Here is a 19,117-nt window from a genome sequence, read left to right on the forward strand (position 1 = left end):
CCAGGCCACTGGGGGCCAAGTGAGATGACAGGGTTGTGACCTAGGGTCACCTCAGCCTGTCATTTCATCCCCAGGGGAGGCAATAAAGGGGCCTGGACACTGCCTCCCTTGAAGGGGGATCCTGATGGTCTCAGGCTGTGTGACTGTGCGTTGCAGACTAGCCCCAGCGCCACGGTCCAGAGCTGCAGAGACATTGGAGTCACCTCCCCTGCAGTGAGTGAGCAGGTAAAGTTGTTGCTGCTTGGCAATGTCTTTGATGGGAATACAGAATGGGTCAGCCTTTGACTGGCCTAGTCTTTAGGCTTCCAGAAACTTCTATCTCACTCACTAGGTTTGAAGGACCCAAAGGAAGGCCCAACCTCAAAACAGCACCACCTCTCTTTGAAGCAGCTTCTAAAGCAAGCCCTGTGGCTGCTGAGAGCCAGCAAGACCCTCCCCAGGCAGAGTGCACGTGCCGCACCCAGCCCGCATCCACCTCCCAGCCCCACTCCAGGAATCCCAGCCTCCCAGCCCGCATCCACCTCCCAGCCCCACTCCAGGAATCCCAGCCTCCCAGCCCGTATCCACCTCCCAGCCCCACTCCAGGAATCCCAGCCTCCCAGCCAGCCGCGCCACCTCCTCGAGCCCAGCTCTGGCTGCGGACGCGGAAGCCTCACCACGCTCTCTCCCCCAAGGAAGTCAGGGATGACTTCTCTATCCAGATAGTCCACAAGGCCTCCGGGTCCCTGGTAGTTGCTGCCACTGTAGATGAGGAACTTTCGTCGGGTGTTCTCGTTGATGAAGGGGCTGATCTGAAACCAGGATATACGGCAAGATGGATATTTTTTTTTATTGAGATAGAATTCATACAACATAGAATTAATCATTGTAAAGTGCCCAGTTCAGTGGCTTTCAGTGCACTCACTACATTGTACAGCCAGCACCTCTACCTGTTCATCACCCCAGAAGGAAACTCCACTCCCACCCCACAGTCACTTCCCATCTCCCCTCCCCCAGCCTGGGGCAACCACCCATCTACGCTCTGTTTCTGTGGATTTGCCTATTCTGCGCGTTTTTTGTTTTCGTTTTTGTTTTGGAGACAGAGTCTCGCTCCGTCGCCCAAGCGGGAGTGCAATGGCGCGATCTTGGCTCACTGCAACCTCTGCCTCCCAGGTTCAAGCGATTCTCCTGCCTCAGTCTCCTGAGTACCTGGGATTACAGGCTCCCACCACCACGCCTGGCTAATTTTTGTATTTTGATTTTGTACTTTTGTATTTTCACCATGTTGGCCAGCCTGGTCTCAAACTCCTGAACTCAGGTGATCTGCCCACCTCAGCCTCCCAAAGTACTAGGATTACAGGTGTGAGCCACCACGCCCGTGCCTATTCTGTACATTTCATATAAAGGAGATCACACAGTACATGGACTTCCCTGTCTGGCCCCTTTCACTGAGCATCATGTTTTCAAGGTCCCTCTGTGTTAGAGCATGGATCAGTGCTTCCTTGTTTTCTTTTTTTTTTCTTTTTGAGATGGAGTCTCGCTCTATTGCCCAGGTTGGAGTGCAGTGGCATGATCTCGGCTCACTGCAAGCTCCGCCTCCCGAGTTCATGCCATTCTCCTGCCTCAGGCTCCCAAGTAGCTGGGACGACAGGCACCCGCCACCACGCCCGTTTTTTTTTGTTGTTGTTGTTTTTTGTATTTTTAGTAGAGACAGGATTTCACCATGTTAGTCAGGATAGTCTTGATCTCCTGACCTGGTGATCCACCCGCCTCGGCCTCCCAAAGTGCTGTGATTACAGGCATGAGCCACCGCACCCGGCCGCTTCCTTCTTATGGATGAATGTTATTCCATTACATGGATGGAACAGTATTCCACATTTGTTTATTCCAGCTGGAATCCATTTTAACACTGAGCTCTAAGCCACACGTGGATAAAGAAGGAAGTGGGAGAGAGAGAAGGAAGGAAGGAGCCCTTGGCATGTCAGGAAACAGGCCAGTTCTACAAGGAATGTCGCAAGCAAGAGATGGATGAGGAACCTACAATCCCCCCATGCAGGGTCCTCTCCTGTCCCCAGCCCCACTGCCCTCTGTGCTGGGCCCTCTCCTGTCCCCAGCCCCACTGCCCCCTGTGCTGTGCTGGGCCCCAGGAGGCTGAGGCTGACCCCCTAGTAGCTCCCTGCCCCCACCCCCGGCCCAGCTTTCCCCAGGATTCTGCAAGGACATTCCCTCCTCTTGGGGGTGGCCAGGCTTACTGCAGTCACTGGAGCTTGGGGTCTCTCCTTCCCCTGCCCACACCTCTGGCAAGGAACCCCTTCAGGACACCCCTCATTTGAACCATTTGGTGAGGTCCACATCCAGCCAGGACCCCGGCCAATGCACTCGCACGCCCAAAACCACCCCAAACAGCAGGTGAACTTAATTTTCCCGGAGATTAGGACAATTAGGGATAAAAAGCTTCAGAAGCAGCTCCTGCCTCCTAGCCTCACCTGAACAGAGCCTTGAAGCACCCACAAAAGCTAGACAACTTCCTGGCCCCTAAATCTGTCCCCCACCCTCCCCTGCTACTGAACCCTCCATGGGTCCCTACTGCCCCAGGACAAGGTCCCATCTTCACCACGGGCCCCTGTACATCTTCCAGCCTCCTCAGGTGCCATCGTCCCTTTCACTCCTCTTTGTTCAGTCACCCTGGACTGTTTCTTCAATTCCTCCAAAACATCAAGCTGCGTCCAGCCTCCAGGCCTTTGCCCACGCTGTGCGGTGGCCGGCTGCACCCTTCTCTTGTGTGTGTATGTGTGCACGTGCACACGTGCATGCACACGTGTACCCACCGGGTTACAATATAAAGTATATTTCAGGTCAGGCTCAGTGGCTCACACCTATAATACGAACACTTTGAGAAGCCAAGGCAAGAGGATCGCTTGAGCCCAGGAATTTGAGACCCACGCTAATAGGCATGGGGGTTCTTTTTGGGGCGACAGAAATGTTCTGAGATTGGCTAGTGGTGACGGTTGCTTAACTCAGTGAATACACTAAAAACCACTAGGGTCTATACTTCAAAAGTGTGAGCTTTATGCTTTGTGAGTTTCATCTCCAAAAAGTTATTAAATGAAATGAAACAGGAAAAGAACAGAGCCGCTCACAGAGGGGCCCCTTCCCATCCCACCCACCCACCCACCCCCAGGGAAGGGCCTGGCCCAGGTTCCAGCTCTTACCAGCGTCCAGAGCACGGGGAAGACGCGGGGCGCTCGCACGATGAGCAGCCGACCCAGAGTCTCTGGGTAATTGTCCTCAACCACCTCAATCATCCGCAGCAGGGCCTTCACCCCCGGCCGCCACAGGTGCCGCATGTTGAGTCCCTCCAGGTCCAGCAGGCAGGTCCAGGAGCTGTACAGAAACGGCCCCAGCTCCACCTGGCTCTGCTGGCTCCCAAGGCCACCAACACCCTCCCACGGGGGATGAACAGGGAGGCTCTGAGAGTCAGGGCTGTGAGCAGAGGGGGGGCTGCTGCCACAGTAGGGAGCCCATGCGGTGAAGAGAGTCAGAGTGTGGACTTCAGGGCTGAGCGCCCACATTCAAGTCTCACCTCCACCCTTGAGAGCTCTGGGTCAGGGCCACAGACCCACTTCCTCACAGGACAGTGGCAAACGTAGTAACAGTCCCCATCTGAAACAACTGCTGTTAGGATCGAGTGAGATGGTATACACAAAGCTGTCTGCAAGGACGGGCACACCGCATACCCTCGGTTAAAACTGGTTATCACAAGTGGCCATTTAGGCCTAGTGTTCCACTATTGGAACGCTAAGCGTGTGGGAGTTATTTCTATCCTACTGCTCACCAAGGTCTGATGGCAAAAATTCAAAACATTGCAACCTCAGGCATAAATGAGTTAATTGTTGAAAAGATGCTAACTACTAAATAGAGCAGAGGTGCTGAGAGCATGCACTCCACAGTCAGATGGCCAGGGTTCAAATCCCAGTTCTGCCACTTGCTGTGTGAGCTTGGTCGAGTCCTAAACCTCTCTGTGCCTCCGTTTCATTAGTACTCATTCATTAGGAAAATAACTGTTTGACTGCAGTGGCTGGTGCCTGGGAACCTTTCCCTCCCAGACTGTTTCCTTAAACCTGTACATACCTCTCCAAAGCATCCCTTCATGACACCCCCTCATTTGAACCATCTGGGATGAATTATGCTTCCAGCCAGGACACTAATGGATTGATTCCCAGTCCCACCCCAACATGCGTGTCCTTAGAAAATCTCTAGAGATAGACCAGGCACGGTGGCTCACACCTGTAATCCCAGCACTTTGGGAGGCTGAGGTGGGTGGATCACAAGGTCAGGAGATCAAGACCATCCTGGCTAACATAGTGAAACCCTGTCTCTACTAAAAATACAAAAATTAGCCGGTCACGGTGGCGTGTGCCTGTAGTCCCAGCTACTTGGGAGGCTGAGGCAGGAGAATGGCGTGAACCCGGGAGGCGGAGCTTGCAGTGAGCCGAGATTGTGCCACTGTACTCCAATTTGGGTGACAGAGACTCCGTCTCAAAAAAGAGAAAAAAAGAAAATCTCTGGAGACCAGCCTGGCCAACGTGGTGAAACCCCATCTCTACTAAAAATACAAAAATTAGCCAGGTGTGGCAGTGGGCGCCTACAATCCCAGCCACTTGGGAGGCTGAGGCATGAGAATCACTTGAACCCGGGAGGTGGAGGTTGGAGTGAGCCAAGATTGCACCACTGCACTCCAGCCTGGGTAACAGAATGAGACACTGTCAAAAAAAAAAAAAAAAAAAATCTCCAAACAGCAAAGGAACTTTAATTTTCACAAAGATCTGGATACTGGGGGCTGAAAAGCTAGAACAGCAGGTCCTGCCCGCCCGTGTCTCACAGGGCTGTTTAGGAGGAGGAACTAAATCAAGGTGCTTAGAAGGGCACCTGCTACATAGCAAGTGCAAGATCCATGTTCGCATTATTTTTAAACCATTATTATTTTTGAGAATCAATTTTTAAAAGCCTCTTTACAGGCCGGGAGCAGAGGCTGACGCCTATAATCCCAACATGTTGGAAACAAAAAAACAAAAATTAGCTGGGCACGGTGGTGCACACCTGTAGTCCCAGATACTTGGGAGGCTGAGGTGTGAGGATTGCTTGAGTCCAGCAGGTCAAGGCTGAAGTGAGCTATGATTGCACCACTGCACTCCAGCTTGGGTGACATAGTGAGAGCCTGTCTCAAAAAATAAAAAAATAAAAAAGTCACTTTTACAGAAGAGGAAGCTGCTGCTCAGAAAGGTTTGCTGCCTTTGGGGGCGATGCCACCAAAAGTACTGGCTCCAGGAAACAGCTCAGGAACAGAAATGTGGGGGAGTCAGAGGACAGTGGGTGCCTGCAGAGGACAGTGGGTTCCTGGATGTGCCATGACAGAGCCAAGGCAGAACTCGTGGTGGAGAGCTGATCTCAAAAAGCAAAGTCAAGGAGACTGTTGAGGAGAGTGGGAGGATAAAGTCTTTGAGCCGGAAGCTGGACAAGACCCCAGGTTCAAATCCCGCTCTGTCCTGACCGGTTCACAAGCTTCTATGGGGGCCACCATTCTGAGTCTCAGTTTCCTCATGCATAAGAAATGGGGATGCTTATGGGCCCTGCCTGAAGACCCAGAAGACCACTGTAGAAACTGGGGGAGAATGAAGCTCCTGGCACGCTGCCTGGCATAGTACACACGCACGGTGGACCCCTCTTCATCCTCCGTCTTTGCTGTTTAGGGGGGATTTGTCCCCAGCCCAGGTTCTTGCCTGATGGGACGGCCCAGCTGCCTTGTGCTCCCCTCACACCGCTTCTGTCCTTCCTCATTGACGGAGAGAACCTGGAAGGGAGACAGTGCTCCTGAACACCCACCTCGCTCCTCCACCCCGTGCAGCCCTTCCCAGGCCCGGCCCCGGCCACAGGGTCCAGGAACGAGACCCCTGACTCACGTGCCGCAGCAGCACCTCCTCCCCCACAGCCTTCATCAAGCCTTTGGTGTCCATCTGGCCCAGGCGGAGGATGTAGAGGGGGCGGCCGTCTTTGTGGATGGGGCCGAGCAAAAAGAAGAGCCCATTATTTAGAGGACTGCTTACAAGGGGGCAGGTCACAGCTGCAGGTGAGGGCTTCACCTCCTCAGGCTGCAACCCACCAAGGCCCGATCCAGCCTTCACTTACTAGCACCCTGCCTGCTTCCAAGAGGGGCTGACGCCACTTATTATGAAAGGCAGAAAAACAGAAGTGTTACAAGGAGGATAAGGGCCAGCGCAGTGACTCCCACCTGTAACGCCAGCATTCTGGGGGGCTGAGGAAGGAGGATTGCTTCAACTCAGGAGTTTGAGACCAGCCTGGGCAACATAGTGAGATCCCTTCTCTACAAAACATTTTTATTTATTTATTTATTTATTTATTTATTTATTTATTTATTTATTTAAGACAGAGTCTTGCTCTGTCGCCCAGAGCAGAGTGCAGTGGTGCGATCTCGGCTCACTGCAACCTCCGCCTCCAAAGAAAAGCCCAAAAATGCAAGGTTCAAGTGATTCTCCTACCTCAGCCTTCTGAGTAGCTGGGATTACATGCGCCCACCACCATGCCTGGCTAATTTTTGTATTTTTAGTAGAGATGAGGTTTCACCATCTTGGCCAGGCTGGTCTCAAACTCCTGACATCAGGTGATACACCCACCTCAGCCTCCCAAAGTGTTGGGATCACAGGCATGAGCCACCGCACCCGACCCCATAATACTTTTTGTCAACCAATCAATACATAACCTTGTTTTATGTGGGGTTTTTGTTTGTTGGCTGGTTGATTTGTTGGTTTTTGAGACAGTCTCACTGTACCACCCAGGCTGGAGTTCAGTGGAACAATCTCAGCTCTCTGCAACCTCTGCCTCCCAGGTTCAAGCAATTCTCACACCTCGGCCTCCTGAGTAGCTGGGACTACAGGCATGCACCGCCACGCTTGGCTAATTTTTTGTATTTTTAGTAGAGACAGGGTTTCACCATGTTGGCCAGGCTGGTCTCGATCCCCTGGCTTCAAGTGATCTGCCACCTCGGACTTCCAAAGTGCTGGGATTACGGACGTGAGCCCACCGGGCCTGGCCTCTTTGTTCTTTGAGACAGGGTCTCACTCTGTCACCCAGGCTGGAGTGCAGTGGCATGATCTCAACTCACTGCAGCCTCAACCTCCCTGACTTAAACAATCCTCCTGCCTCAGCCTCCCAAGTAGCTGGGACCTCAGGCATGCAGCACCATGCCCAGATAATTTTTTTGTATTTTTTGTGGAGATGTGGGTTGGCGGGGGGTGGAGGGGGGGTCTCACTATGTTGCTGAGGCTGGTCTTGAACTCCTGGGCTTAAGAGATCCTCCAGCTTTGGCCTCCCAAAGAGCTGTGATTACAGGTGTGAACCACTGCGCCCAGCTTCTGTTTCTATTTAAGGACACTTGAATGTATATTGCTGATCTATCAGCATTGAACTCACGGCCAGCAGCCCTGTAGCTGGTGCCTATCTGAAGCGAGTGGAGCACTATGGGTGATTTCTGCATGGAGCACGTGGCCACTTGCTCATCCTTAGGTAAAGCTAGGCGCACTTCTGCACTACACGAGGGGGCATTTTAAACAGCAAAGTCACCAAAGAAAAGCCCAAAAATATAAGAATGTGGCATTAAATAGGCCACAAAAAGGACACTGTTTAGGGTATGAGGACTGAAACAAGAAGGCAGGAGCCGCGTCGTTCAGCAGACAGCGTGTGTGATGAGCGACTCCAATACTTTGCCACTCTGAATATGTCTCAGCATGACTGAAAAATTTCTGTGAATACTGATTTGGGGGTTACAAGTAAATTTCAGCAATAAGGGTAGTTCATAAATATGGATTCCATAAATAAGGAAGATTGATCGTGCATTAACAGAAACCATGCCAGCTGCTTCTTTAGGAGAGTCAAGCGTTTACCCTACTTGATATAGAGGAATGTTTAGATAAAGGACATTGGAAAGTGTGGTGGGCACAGGTTTCGTGGCAATTTAAATTAAAAATCCAGAAACTATATTTGTAATGGGTTGAATCATGTCCCCAGAACTCATATCCATGGGGACATTAAAATGTGACCCATACCTGGGTGCAGTGGCTCACTCCTGTAATCCCAGCACTTTAGGAGGCCAAGGCGGGCGGATCACTTGAGGTCAGGAGTTCCAAGACCAGCCTGGCCAACATGGTGAAACCCCATCTCTACTAAAAGTACAAAAATCAGCCAAGCATGGTGGCGCACGCCTGTAGTCCCACCTACTCAGAAGGCTGAGGCAGGAGAATCGCTTGAACCCCGGGGGGAGGAGTTGCAGTGAGCTGAGATCACGCCATTTCACTCCAGCCTGGGTGACAGAGACAGACTCTGTCTCAAAAAAAGAAAAAAAAAAGGGCCCTGTTTGGAAATAGAGTCTGTGCAGGTGTAATCAGTTAAGGATCTCAAGATAAAATCACACGGATTCGGGGTTAGCCCTAAATCCAATGTCCTAGGGTCCTTATGAGAAGAGGTGTGGACACAGAGACACAGACGGGAAGGCCATGTGAAGAGAGAGACAGAGACTGGAGTGAAGCTGCCGCCAGCCAAGGAACACCTGCGGCCACCAGAAGCTGGACAAAGCAGGGAAGGATTCTCCCCTAGAAATTTCAGACGGAGCACAGCCCTGCTGATACCTTGATTCCAGACTTCTGGCCTTGAGAACTGTAAAAGAGCACATTTCTACTGTTTTAAGCCACCAAGTTTGTGTTAATTTGCTACAGCTGCCCTTGGAAATCATACAAAATGTATGCACCTGTTACGTATACAATCGCAATTATTGTGAGTAATGGTGGGCTCACTCAGCCCAGTGGAGAAATGCCTCTTCCTCAATCCCCAGAGCTTTCCAGCTCTGATTCTTCCTACCTAGATTGTCACTTCAAAGCATTTCTAGATGCCTGGAACAGTCAAAAGGAAAAATAATAAGATGTTAGCATGACGCATGGCATTTAAAGTGCGTTTGGGCCGGGTGCAGTGGCTCATGCCTGTAATCCCAACACTTTGGGAGGCTCAGGCGGGCAGATCACTTGAGATCAGAAGTTTGGGACCAGCCTGGCCAACATGGTGAAACCCGCCTCTACTAAAAATACAAAAAAATTAGCCAGGTGTGGTGGCAGGTGCCTGTAATCCCAGCTGCTGGGGAGGCTGAGGCAGGAGAATCGCTTGAACCCGAGAAGCGGAGGTTGCAGTGAGCCGAGATGGCACCACTGCACTCCAGCCTGGGTGACAGAGTGAGACTCCATCTCAAAATAATAAATAAATAAATAAAATAAGTGCATTTGGCAGTGCCCAAAGTATGCCCTATACATGGTGTGGGTGGAGGCACGCACCTATGTCCTGGTAATGCCAGCCCCCTGCATAGAACTCCTCCAGCAGGGCAGGGGGTTGCCAGGTCTGAAGGAGGAGATCCACCTGGTGCTGCTTCCGCCAACTCAAGGACTGGCACAGCATTTCCCGGGCCTTGTCCAGGTGGAAGTCACGAGCCCGCAGGAACCGAAGGATATGCTCATCTTTGGGAATCTGAGAGACAAAGAAGTAAAAAGCCCACAGAACGGTATCCCCTGACCCAGCAGATAAAATTACAGAACCAGCCGGGGCAACATGGTGAGACCCCATCTCTACAAAAAGTACAGAAATTAGCCGGGTGTGGTGGTGCACGCCTGTAATCCCAGCTACTCAGGAGGCTAAGGCAGGAGAATCGCTTGAACCCAGGAGGCAAAGGCTGCAGTGAGGATCACACACTGCACTCTAGCCTGGGTGAGAGTGAGACTTTGTCTCAAATAAATACATAAATAAATAAGCAAGAGATAATGTGTCAGCATTATCATCTCGCCTTCTCATCACACTTCATTTCGCCTTTCCTTCCCGCACATGGAGGCTGAGTACAAGTCCTTGTCCGTTCATCCACTGCTCCAGGGTACCCCCTGCACCCACCTTGCCTTTGTGGGTCTCCTGTAACCAGTGCCGAAGCTGGATCAGGCAGCTCTCCTGCATGGGTGTGAGGTGGCCCAGGCACCTCTCAATGTAGTCCGCGTCCAACTTGTCCCCTTGGAGGAGAAGGGGGAGCTTCAGGACAAGAGGGAGATGCCGCGTGTCTTTACCAAGTGGTCTCTCTGCCATTCCTTACTGGCTGCCTCACTGACCCTAAAATGTGGTTCCAAGCCAGGCTGAGTCCCCATCCCAGAGAGCAGCTGCAGGGACTCTCAATGCATTCATTTCTCCAGCCCACGTCCAAGGGCGTTCTGAAAACGCATCATCGGGCAAACCTCGATCTCACGATGAGACGGGATTTCTCCTCTTTGACCCTGGGAATTGAAGATAATTCCCACCCTCTGGGGATGTTCTAAGGATTCTTCACAGTATGGGCTCACACTCACTGCATGCTCAGAAGCCACCTGGTCTCAGTGAGCTCTCCCCACACCCCTGTGAGGCAGGCATCACTATTATCCCCTTTAGAGAAGATAAAACTGCCTGGCATGGTGGCTCACATCTGCAATCCCAATACTTAGGGAGTCCAAGGCAGGCGGATCACCTGAGGTCAGGATTTTGGGACCAGCCTGGCCAACATGGTGAAACCCGGTCTCTATTAAAATATAAAAATTAGCCAGGTATGGTGGCATACACCTGTAATCCCAGCTACTCAGGAGGCTGAGTCAGGAGAATCGCTTGAAGATGGGAGATGGAGGTTGCAGTGAGCCAAGACTGCACCACTGCACCCCAGCCTGGGCAACAGAGTGAGACTCCGTCTTAAAAAAGAAAAAAAAAAGGGGGGAGAGAGAGAAAGAGAGAAAAGATAAAACTGAGGCCTACATGGCACATGTATACATACGTAACAAACCTGCATGTTACGCACATGTGCCCTGGAACTTAAAGTATAATTTAAAAAAGAAGAAAATGTAACATAAATAACACTTAGAAAATAAAAATGGCAATATACCTAAAAAAAAAAAAAAGCAAACTGAGGCCTAGAGAGGTGGAGGAACTCGAATGAGTAAATGCATGCTGTGTGCCCAGCATAAAGGAGGTGGTGGATAAATGCCAGTTCTCTTTGCTTTCCGCCTGCCCAGGTCCCATTGTGGGGTTTTGACAAACAGCAGCTTTTGACAGAGCCTGGACCTTGCAACACAGCCACGCTGTCTCTTTAGCAGCCTGGGAACCACAGGGAACATTCCCACTTGTCCCCCACAATTGGGCGGTTGCAGTCGGAATGTTGCCAGCATGCAGAGGCCAGGCCCCAAGCCTGAGTCCTGTTGCCCGACTCTTAGCCATGAGGGTGGCAGATGCTGGCATGCAGTGCCCTCTCGGCATCTCAGCAGTGGGCGGAGACATCACACAAAGCAGCAGCCTCCACGGGCAGAGCCAGTTCTTCGTGGACAGACGGCTAAACAAGAAAACAGGCCAAATGAATGGCCAGCAGCACCCCCAAAACAGAAAAGCCCACAGTGGGGGGTCACGCCAACTGCTGTGCCAGGAGGCACCTGGGTAAACAGAGGCAGGAGAATGCTGGCAGAGAGGTGAATTGTTCAGACCTTGTGTGGTCAGAGGCAGAGATGCTGGAATCAGGGACAGAGTGGGGATGGGATGAGGGAGAAACACGAGGGAGCCCAGAGCTCCCAGCATCCTTCCGGCCCTGGGCAGATGTGAAGGTTTTTTCTACTTCTGAGCACAAAGACTCAGTGATTCAGGAGAGGGCAGAAGGGGCAGAGGATGTCCTCTGCCAGCCACCCTGAGTGCCTGCGCTGCTGGCAGACAGCACAGATGGAGAAGGAAGGATGGACCTGTGCAAAATGGGGAAGATACAGGGGACAAGGCCATGGACAGTGTGCACAGGACGGGGCAGGAGAAGGCACTGTTGTTTAAAAAAAAAAAAAAAAAAAATGTGCATGTACAACAGCAGCCAGCCAGCACACATAGCTGGTGCAGGATAAATACTTGTTGCATGTAATTCCAGCACTTTGGGAGACCAAGGCAGAAGGATCACTTGAGGTCGGAGTTTGAGACCAGCCTGGCCAACATGGTGAAACCCCATCTCTACTAAAAATACAAAAATTAGCCGGACATGATGGTGCACGCCTGTAGTCTCTCAGCTCCTCGGGAGGCTGAGGCAAGAGAATCGTTTGAACCCGGGAGGCGGAGGTTGCAGTGAGCCAAGATCGTGCCACTGCACTCCAGCCTGGGTGACAGAAAAAAAAAAAAAAAAGAATAAATACTTGTTGCATGAATGAACTTCGCTCTCCCTAAACAGAGCCCCAGATGTATTATTAGTTCCATGGCACTACCACCCAAGTATGACAGGGAAGTCCCTGCACGGCAGTGGCCCTAAAGGAAAAACATTATCAACATGAGTATACATCTTACACATGGCTAGAACTGGATTCGTGGTGTACATACAGTTTGTATCCTAGGATTTTTCCTTTTAACATTATATTGTGAACATTTTCCATGTCCATAAAAGCCCAGCACTGTGGGAGGCCAAGGCAGGTGGATCACCTGAGGCTAGGAGTTCAAGACCAGCCTGGTCAACATGGTGAAACCCATGTCTCTACTAAAGATATAAAAATTAGCCAGGCGTGGTGGCACGCACCTGTAATCCCAGCTACTCAGGAGGCTGAGGCAGGAGAATCGCTTGAACCCAGGAGGCGGAGGTTGCATTGAGCAGAGATCCTGCCATTGCACTCCAGCCTGGGTGACAGAGTGAGACTCCGCTTCAAAAATAATTAATTAAAAATAAAATAAAAGTGAAAATAAATTATCTAGACATGGTGACCTGTGCCTATATAGTCCCAGTTACTCAGGAAGCTGGGGCAGGAGGATCATTTGAGCCCAGGATTTCAAGGTTACAGAGAGACATGATTGCACCACTGCACACCAGCCTGGGCAACAGAGCAAGACCCTGTGTCTAAATAAATAATTAATATTTATTAATAAATAAGTTATGGTGCAACCACACCATACTATGAAGTATGAAAAGAAGACATAAGCACTGATACAGAAAGTTTTTCAGGCAACATTACTAAGTGGGAAAAAAGCAAAATATCAAATGGAATGTATATGTTCTCACGTATTCAACATAAGACACACATATATGTATGCAAGTATACACATATGTGTGTGGGTATATACACATATTATGTCCATATATACACCTAAACAGTTCCAGGACATAGAAACACAAAACCATTGTTAGCCTCTAGGGAGAGGAAAAGAATCTTACTTCTTACACCTTCCAAGCAGTTTAAATTTTTTTCTACCATGATCATGCATTACTCATATAATTTAAAATAGCAATAGCAATCGTAATAATTAGTAAATTCATAATAATTGGTAAGTTAGTAAATAGTAAAACTAGAGAAAGAGGCAATGTTAAGGCACCAGAGGTTAATTCCTGATCTACAAATAAATGAATTTTTGCCAGGCGCAAGGCTTATGCCTGTAATCCCAGCACTTTGGGCGGTCAAGGCAGGCGGATCACTTGAACTCAGGAGTTTGAGACCAGCCTGGCCAACATGGTGAAACCCCATCTCTACTAAAAATACAAAAAATTGGCTGAGCGTGGTGGCAGATGCCTGTAACCCCAGCTACTTGGGAGGCTGAGGCAGAAGAATCGCTTGAACCCAGGAGGCAGAGGTTGCAGCGAACCGAGATCGCGCCACTGCACTCCAGCCTGGGTGACGGAGGGGGATTCTGTTTCAAAAAACAAACAAACAAACAAACAAACAAACAAAAGACACAAATGGGTTCTGCTCTTGGACCAGGATGGAGAGAGGGAGAAGCAGTCAGTGGAGGCAGGAGGCTGCGTTGTTCCAAGATCCAGACCCATTCCCAGGGCGATGGGAAGCAATTCTCCCCAACATGCCCCAGGCCCCCCATGGAGCAAGAGGACCTGCAGCAGCCTCCTAGGGCTGACTGGCCTGGGCTGCACCACCTACCGTCCATACTGACCGCCTCCAGAGCGGGGCCCAGGGCGCTACTGGGCCGGTGGGCCTCCAGGGAGCCGGGGTCCCTCGGTCCAGCCTGGTTGCGGGCATCCTCCTCACGGACCGGGGCAGGCGTCCAGCGGGGAATGTGCGAGGTACCCTGGGAGATGAGCTCATTCAGGTAATGCTCAATCACCTCCTTCCCCTGGAAGCCAGAGAGACCCAAGACACATGAGCACGGGGCAGGATGGATGGGGGTCACCGGGTCACCGCAGGGAGTCACCCCCAGCTGGCTCAGGTCCCAGCCCTGACACGTGGCTATTGAGCAGCTGGATGTGTCCAGTCGGGATGGAAAAATGCTGCGAGTGTCCAACGCCCACCTGATTTCCAAGGCTTGGTACCAAACAAAGAATGCAAAATAGCTCAGTAATAAGTTTTTCGGGTTGGGGGTTGTTTTTGTTTATTTTTTTTTGAGACAGTGTCTTGCTGTGTTGCCCAGGCTGGAGTGCAGTGGTACCATCTCAGCACACTGCAGCCTCAACCTCCCAGGATCAAGAGATCCTCCTGCTTCAGCCTCCTGAGCAGCTGGGACTATAGGCACTCACCACCACACCCAGCTAATTTATTTTATTTTATTTTTTTAGAGCTGGGGTCCACTATGTTTCCTAGACTGTTCTGAAATTCCTGGGCTCAATTGATCCTCCCACCTCAGAATAATACGTTTTATATCGGTAACACATTGGATAAAATTTTTTTATTAAAGTTAATTTCATCTGTTTTATCACAAGAACAGGTCTTTACTCAGGGATGGATTGAGGTCTTTAAAGCAAGCAATGATCATTTTATCTTTTAAAAAAAAAAAAAAAGCACCACAGAGTTATCTGGTGTCCAGAAAATTCACCACATAATCCTGGACGTCTCATGGTGCCAGAGCAAGGATTACGGTGTCCCTGTCACAGACCAGTTACTTTCCACCCATTATCTCGTGGTGATTTGGTTATTACTAGAGTACCCATTTAACAGATAAGACTGAGGCCCAGGAAGGGTAAGGGTCTTGCCAGGTGTCACGTGGCTGGTGACGGCAGAGCAGGTGTGTGCACCTTCCTCCAGTAACTAACGCAACCCACCCCTTACCCTCTTGACGTTGGCGGTGTACTGCTTCATGGCGATCTTCTCCAAGGCATTTTCAAAGCCAAAGAAGGACCGGATGTCCAGTGAGGCAGACTGCTCGAAGCAAGTCCAGTCTTCATTCTCAGGGTGGACCTGAAAGCCAGGCAGGGGCCATGCCAGGGACTCAGTGTTGGGGGCACCCTGCCCTCCCCTAGGGCTCTCCTGCTGACCTGGGTCCAGGCAGAGCCTGCAGTGGACAGCAGATCAAGCCTGGCAACCCTGGAGGGGGTAGCAGGACCAACAGGCCCCCACCCAGAGAAGGATGCAAAGTTCAAACTGTCAGGGAACAAAAAGCCTTCTCATGAGAAGTCGGGAGAATGTGGGTCTCAAATCTGCAGCCCTGCCCTTTCAATATTATACACATACATAGAAAATTAGTTAGAAATACATATGTTTAGGTCGGGCGTGGTGGCTCACACCTGTAATCCCAGCACTTTGGGAGCCCAAGGTGGGTGAATCAGTTGAGGTCAGGAGTTTGAGACCAGCCTGGCCAAGATGGTGAAACTCCGTCTCTACTAAAAATCCAAAACTAAGGTGGAGATGGTGGTGGGTGCCTGTAATCCCAGCTACTCGGGAGGCCGAAGCAGGAGAATCACTTGAACCTGGGAGGTGGAGGTTGCAGTGAGCTGAGATCATGCCACTGCACTCCAACCTGGGTAATAGAGCAAGACTCCCTCTCCAAAAATAATAATAATAATAATAATAAAATAAATACAATTGTTCAGTGTATCATTTACATAATCCATAAATATATAAATTATATATTAATATACATAAAATTTAGATTTTAAAAATAGTTATATATTATGTTATCTATATAAAGATATATTACACATCCTTATATATCAATAAATATTTATAGATCTGTATGTTTGCAAAATGAAAACTTCACTAGCAGAGCTCCTTTATGAACCCAGACCTAGTCCTCCTCAAACATCTGTGGGCAGAAACATTACCAGGGAGTCTGTTAAAATATTCAGATTCCTGGGCCTGCCCCTAGACACTTCCAGGTTGGGGCCCAGGAATCTGCATTTCACAAGCAGCCCAGGTGCTGCTGACTCAGCTATTGACAGAACTCATTCTGAGAAACCACACACACTGAGAGGGGTTTCAACAACTGTTGCTCACCCTCCCCAGTGGATCTAAACACCCTGAGCCCAAGCTCCTGGAGGGCCAAGTGGAGCTGGAGGCATAGAAAGAAAAGGCAATGGGGCCGGGCACGGTGGCTCATGTCTGTAATCCCAGCACTTTGGGAGGCCAAGGTGGGTGGATCACTTGAAGCCAGGAGTTTGAGAATAGCCTGGCCAACACGGAGAAACCCTATTTCTACTAAAAACATAAAAATTTGCCGGATGCGGTGGCGCATGCCTGTAATCTCACCTACATGGGAATCTGAGGCACGAGAATCCTTTTAACAAGGAGGCGGAGGTTGCAGTGAGCCAAGATTGTGCCAGTGCACTCCAGCCAGGGCCACAGACCGAGACTCTTTCTCAAAAAAAAAAAAAAGAAAAGAAAAGAAAAGAAAAAGAAAAAGAAAAAACCACATACAGTGATCTATCATTGCTATCCTGGAGTTATCGTTGTGAAAAGGACCCAACAAGGCAGGATCTGCCAATGTCCCCATTTTACAGATACAGACGGTGTGGCCCATTGTCACTCAGCAAGAAAGTGGCAGAGCTGGGTGCCATCAGTGAATGCCTGCAGGTGCCTCATTCCAGCCTCTAAAGTCATCAAGATCTAGCCCCCATGTGCCTCACCTTGGCAGACCTCACTCATGCTGTTCCCACCCCCAAAATGCTGTTCCCAGCCCTCCATGGGCAGCTTCTCTCATCCTTTAGCACTCAGCTTCAGTGCCCCCACCACCTCCTCTGACTCCCACACATCCCCCTGCTGGATCCAGCCTCAGCTGTGACAAATGCATACACACTGATTCCGTTTTGTTCCACTGGAGTGGACCCTCCATGAGGGCAGTGGTCAGGCAGCCTGGTCCATTGCTGCATGCTCAGCACTTGGCAGGGTGCCTGGCACACAGTAGGTGCTCAACCAGTATATATTAGAGAATAATAATAATTATTATTATTAATTATATTCAAAGGTAACATTTACATAGAACTTAATATGTGCCAGGCACTGGTCTAAAGGGTTTGTGTATTTTCGTTCATTTAATCCTACATCAACCTATGTAGTAGGCATGATTATTAAGCCCATTTCACACGTGAGGAAACTTATGCATAGTTTCATGAAAGAAGGAAGGAAAGGAGGGAGGGGATAGAGTTGTCAGATTTAGCAGATAAAACTCAGGATGTCCAGTCACGTTTGAATTTCAGATTAACCACAAATAACATTTGAGTATAAGTATATCCCAAGCAATATTCGAGACATACTAAAAAAATTTATGGGTTGTTCATCCGAACTGCAAAGGCAACCAAGCATCCTGCATCTTACCTGACAATGCGGCAGGAGGGATGGCTGGGCAGAGGCTCAAGGAATGTGAGGACAGAGCTCTGGGCACAGGTGGGTGCAGGGGGCGGGTGGGTCCCGGGGGCAAATGGGTGTTGGACGCAGGTGGGTTCTGGGCGTGGGCACTGAGGGCGGCCTGGGCTCACCGTGTAGCTGCAGTGCTCGTTCACCACCACGCGGTTGGCGAATGTCTCATTGTGCGCTTCGATGAGGAGCGTCCTCTCCTTCCAGTTCAAGACGTTTGTCTGCACGAAGACCACGTGCTCAACACCTGCGATCTGCAAAGGAAGGGGCGGGGAGGCGGAGGTGGGTGGAGGGCATGAAACGCACAGGAATGGAGAGAGAGTCCGGCGGGCCGGCCCCAGTCACCCCCTGCCCTGAGGCCCAAGTCCCTTGTGCCACCGCCCACCCAGCTCGGACCCAGGACCCCAACCCCCGACTTCCACCCTGCCGCCCACCCATCTCCACCACCCAGCTCCGGCCCTGGGCCCGCAAACCCCGCCCAGTTTCCCCTACTCCCCAGCCCAGCCTTCCAGCCCTCGCCCCTCCTGGGCCCTGGGCCCCCCACCAGGGTTCCGCCACCCTCATCCTGGAACCTCCATCCAAACATCAACTCACACACCCTCACTCCACCGCCTGGCCCCCGCCGCCCTGGTCCCCAGCTCCCGCGCCCAGCCCTCTCGTACCCCCGCGACAGGTCCCCTCCTCCGCCCCACAGCCCCAGGACCGCCCACCTTCCGCAGCAGCCGCGGAGCGTCCACGCGCAGCCGGCAGCTCCGCTCCACCACGTGCACAGCCCCGTCCGGGCTGCGGGACTCGCGCAGGACCTCGCTGCCCAGGAAGACTGGGATCTGCGGGCAGGTGGGGAAGCGCTTCTCGTAGGCCTGGGGGCAGAGCGGCAGTGAGCGTCCGCGGTGGGGGGCAGAGGGACTCCCCCACCCAGCGCGACCTCCTTATCTGCTGTGTCACTTATCAGACGTGAAACGCAGCCCTGGCCGCTGGAAGGGGCAGGGATTTTGCAGTCGTTACCAACACTCATTCCACCAGCTAGCACCTGTTAGAGCCCGACACAGCAGAGCCTGGACAATGATTTGGCAAATAAGTTTTTGCCTCTGCATTTGAGTTTTTGCCCTCAGAAGGAAGCACAGGGACTCCGGGGACATTTTAAAATAAGGTATTTCTCAGGAAAACCATTTGAGAAAAATCCAGCACCCCTTCATGATTAAAAAAAAAAAAAAATCAATAAACTAGGAATAGAAGGGCACTTCCTCCGCTTGGTAAAGCCATCTGCTAAAAGCCACAGTTAACATCCCTGGTGAAAGACTGAGTGCTTTCCCCCAAAATTAGGAACAAGGTAGGAATGTGCATTCTTCGTGTCTATTCGACCTTGTGCTGGAGGTTCTAGATAAGTAAAAGAAATAAAAGCCATCCAGTTGGAAAGGAAGAAGTAAAACCATCTGTATTTGCAGATGACATGATTATTTATATAGAAAATCCTAAAGCATCCATACAGTACACACAAAAAGATT

At 50.8% G+C, this 19,117-nt stretch overlaps 1 protein-coding gene across 1 annotated transcript in view; it reads right to left on the bottom strand.

The window, feature by feature from the left end:
• SEC14L5 (SEC14 like lipid binding 5) overlaps positions 1–19,117 on the bottom strand; it is a 61,550-nt gene that overhangs the window by 12,419 nt on the left and 30,014 nt on the right. Inside the window, exons 3-12 of the mRNA XM_025371124.1 lie at positions 18,323–18,472; positions 17,735–17,866; positions 15,093–15,221; positions 13,971–14,163; positions 9,976–10,088; positions 9,372–9,561; positions 5,940–6,028; positions 5,760–5,830; positions 3,192–3,363; positions 657–791 (exon numbers count right to left, since the gene is read on the bottom strand). Coding sequence (XP_025226909.1) covers positions 657–791; positions 3,192–3,363; positions 5,760–5,830; positions 5,940–6,028; positions 9,372–9,561; positions 9,976–10,088; positions 13,971–14,163; positions 15,093–15,221; positions 17,735–17,866; positions 18,323–18,472 — 1,374 coding nt within the window. The remainder of the gene's footprint in view (positions 1–656; positions 792–3,191; positions 3,364–5,759; positions 5,831–5,939; positions 6,029–9,371; positions 9,562–9,975; positions 10,089–13,970; positions 14,164–15,092; positions 15,222–17,734; positions 17,867–18,322; positions 18,473–19,117) is intronic.

The sequence above is a fragment of the Theropithecus gelada genome, chromosome 20 (genome assembly GCF_003255815.1).
Source record: "Theropithecus gelada isolate Dixy chromosome 20, Tgel_1.0, whole genome shotgun sequence".
Taxonomy (NCBI): Eukaryota; Metazoa; Chordata; class Mammalia; order Primates; family Cercopithecidae; genus Theropithecus; species Theropithecus gelada.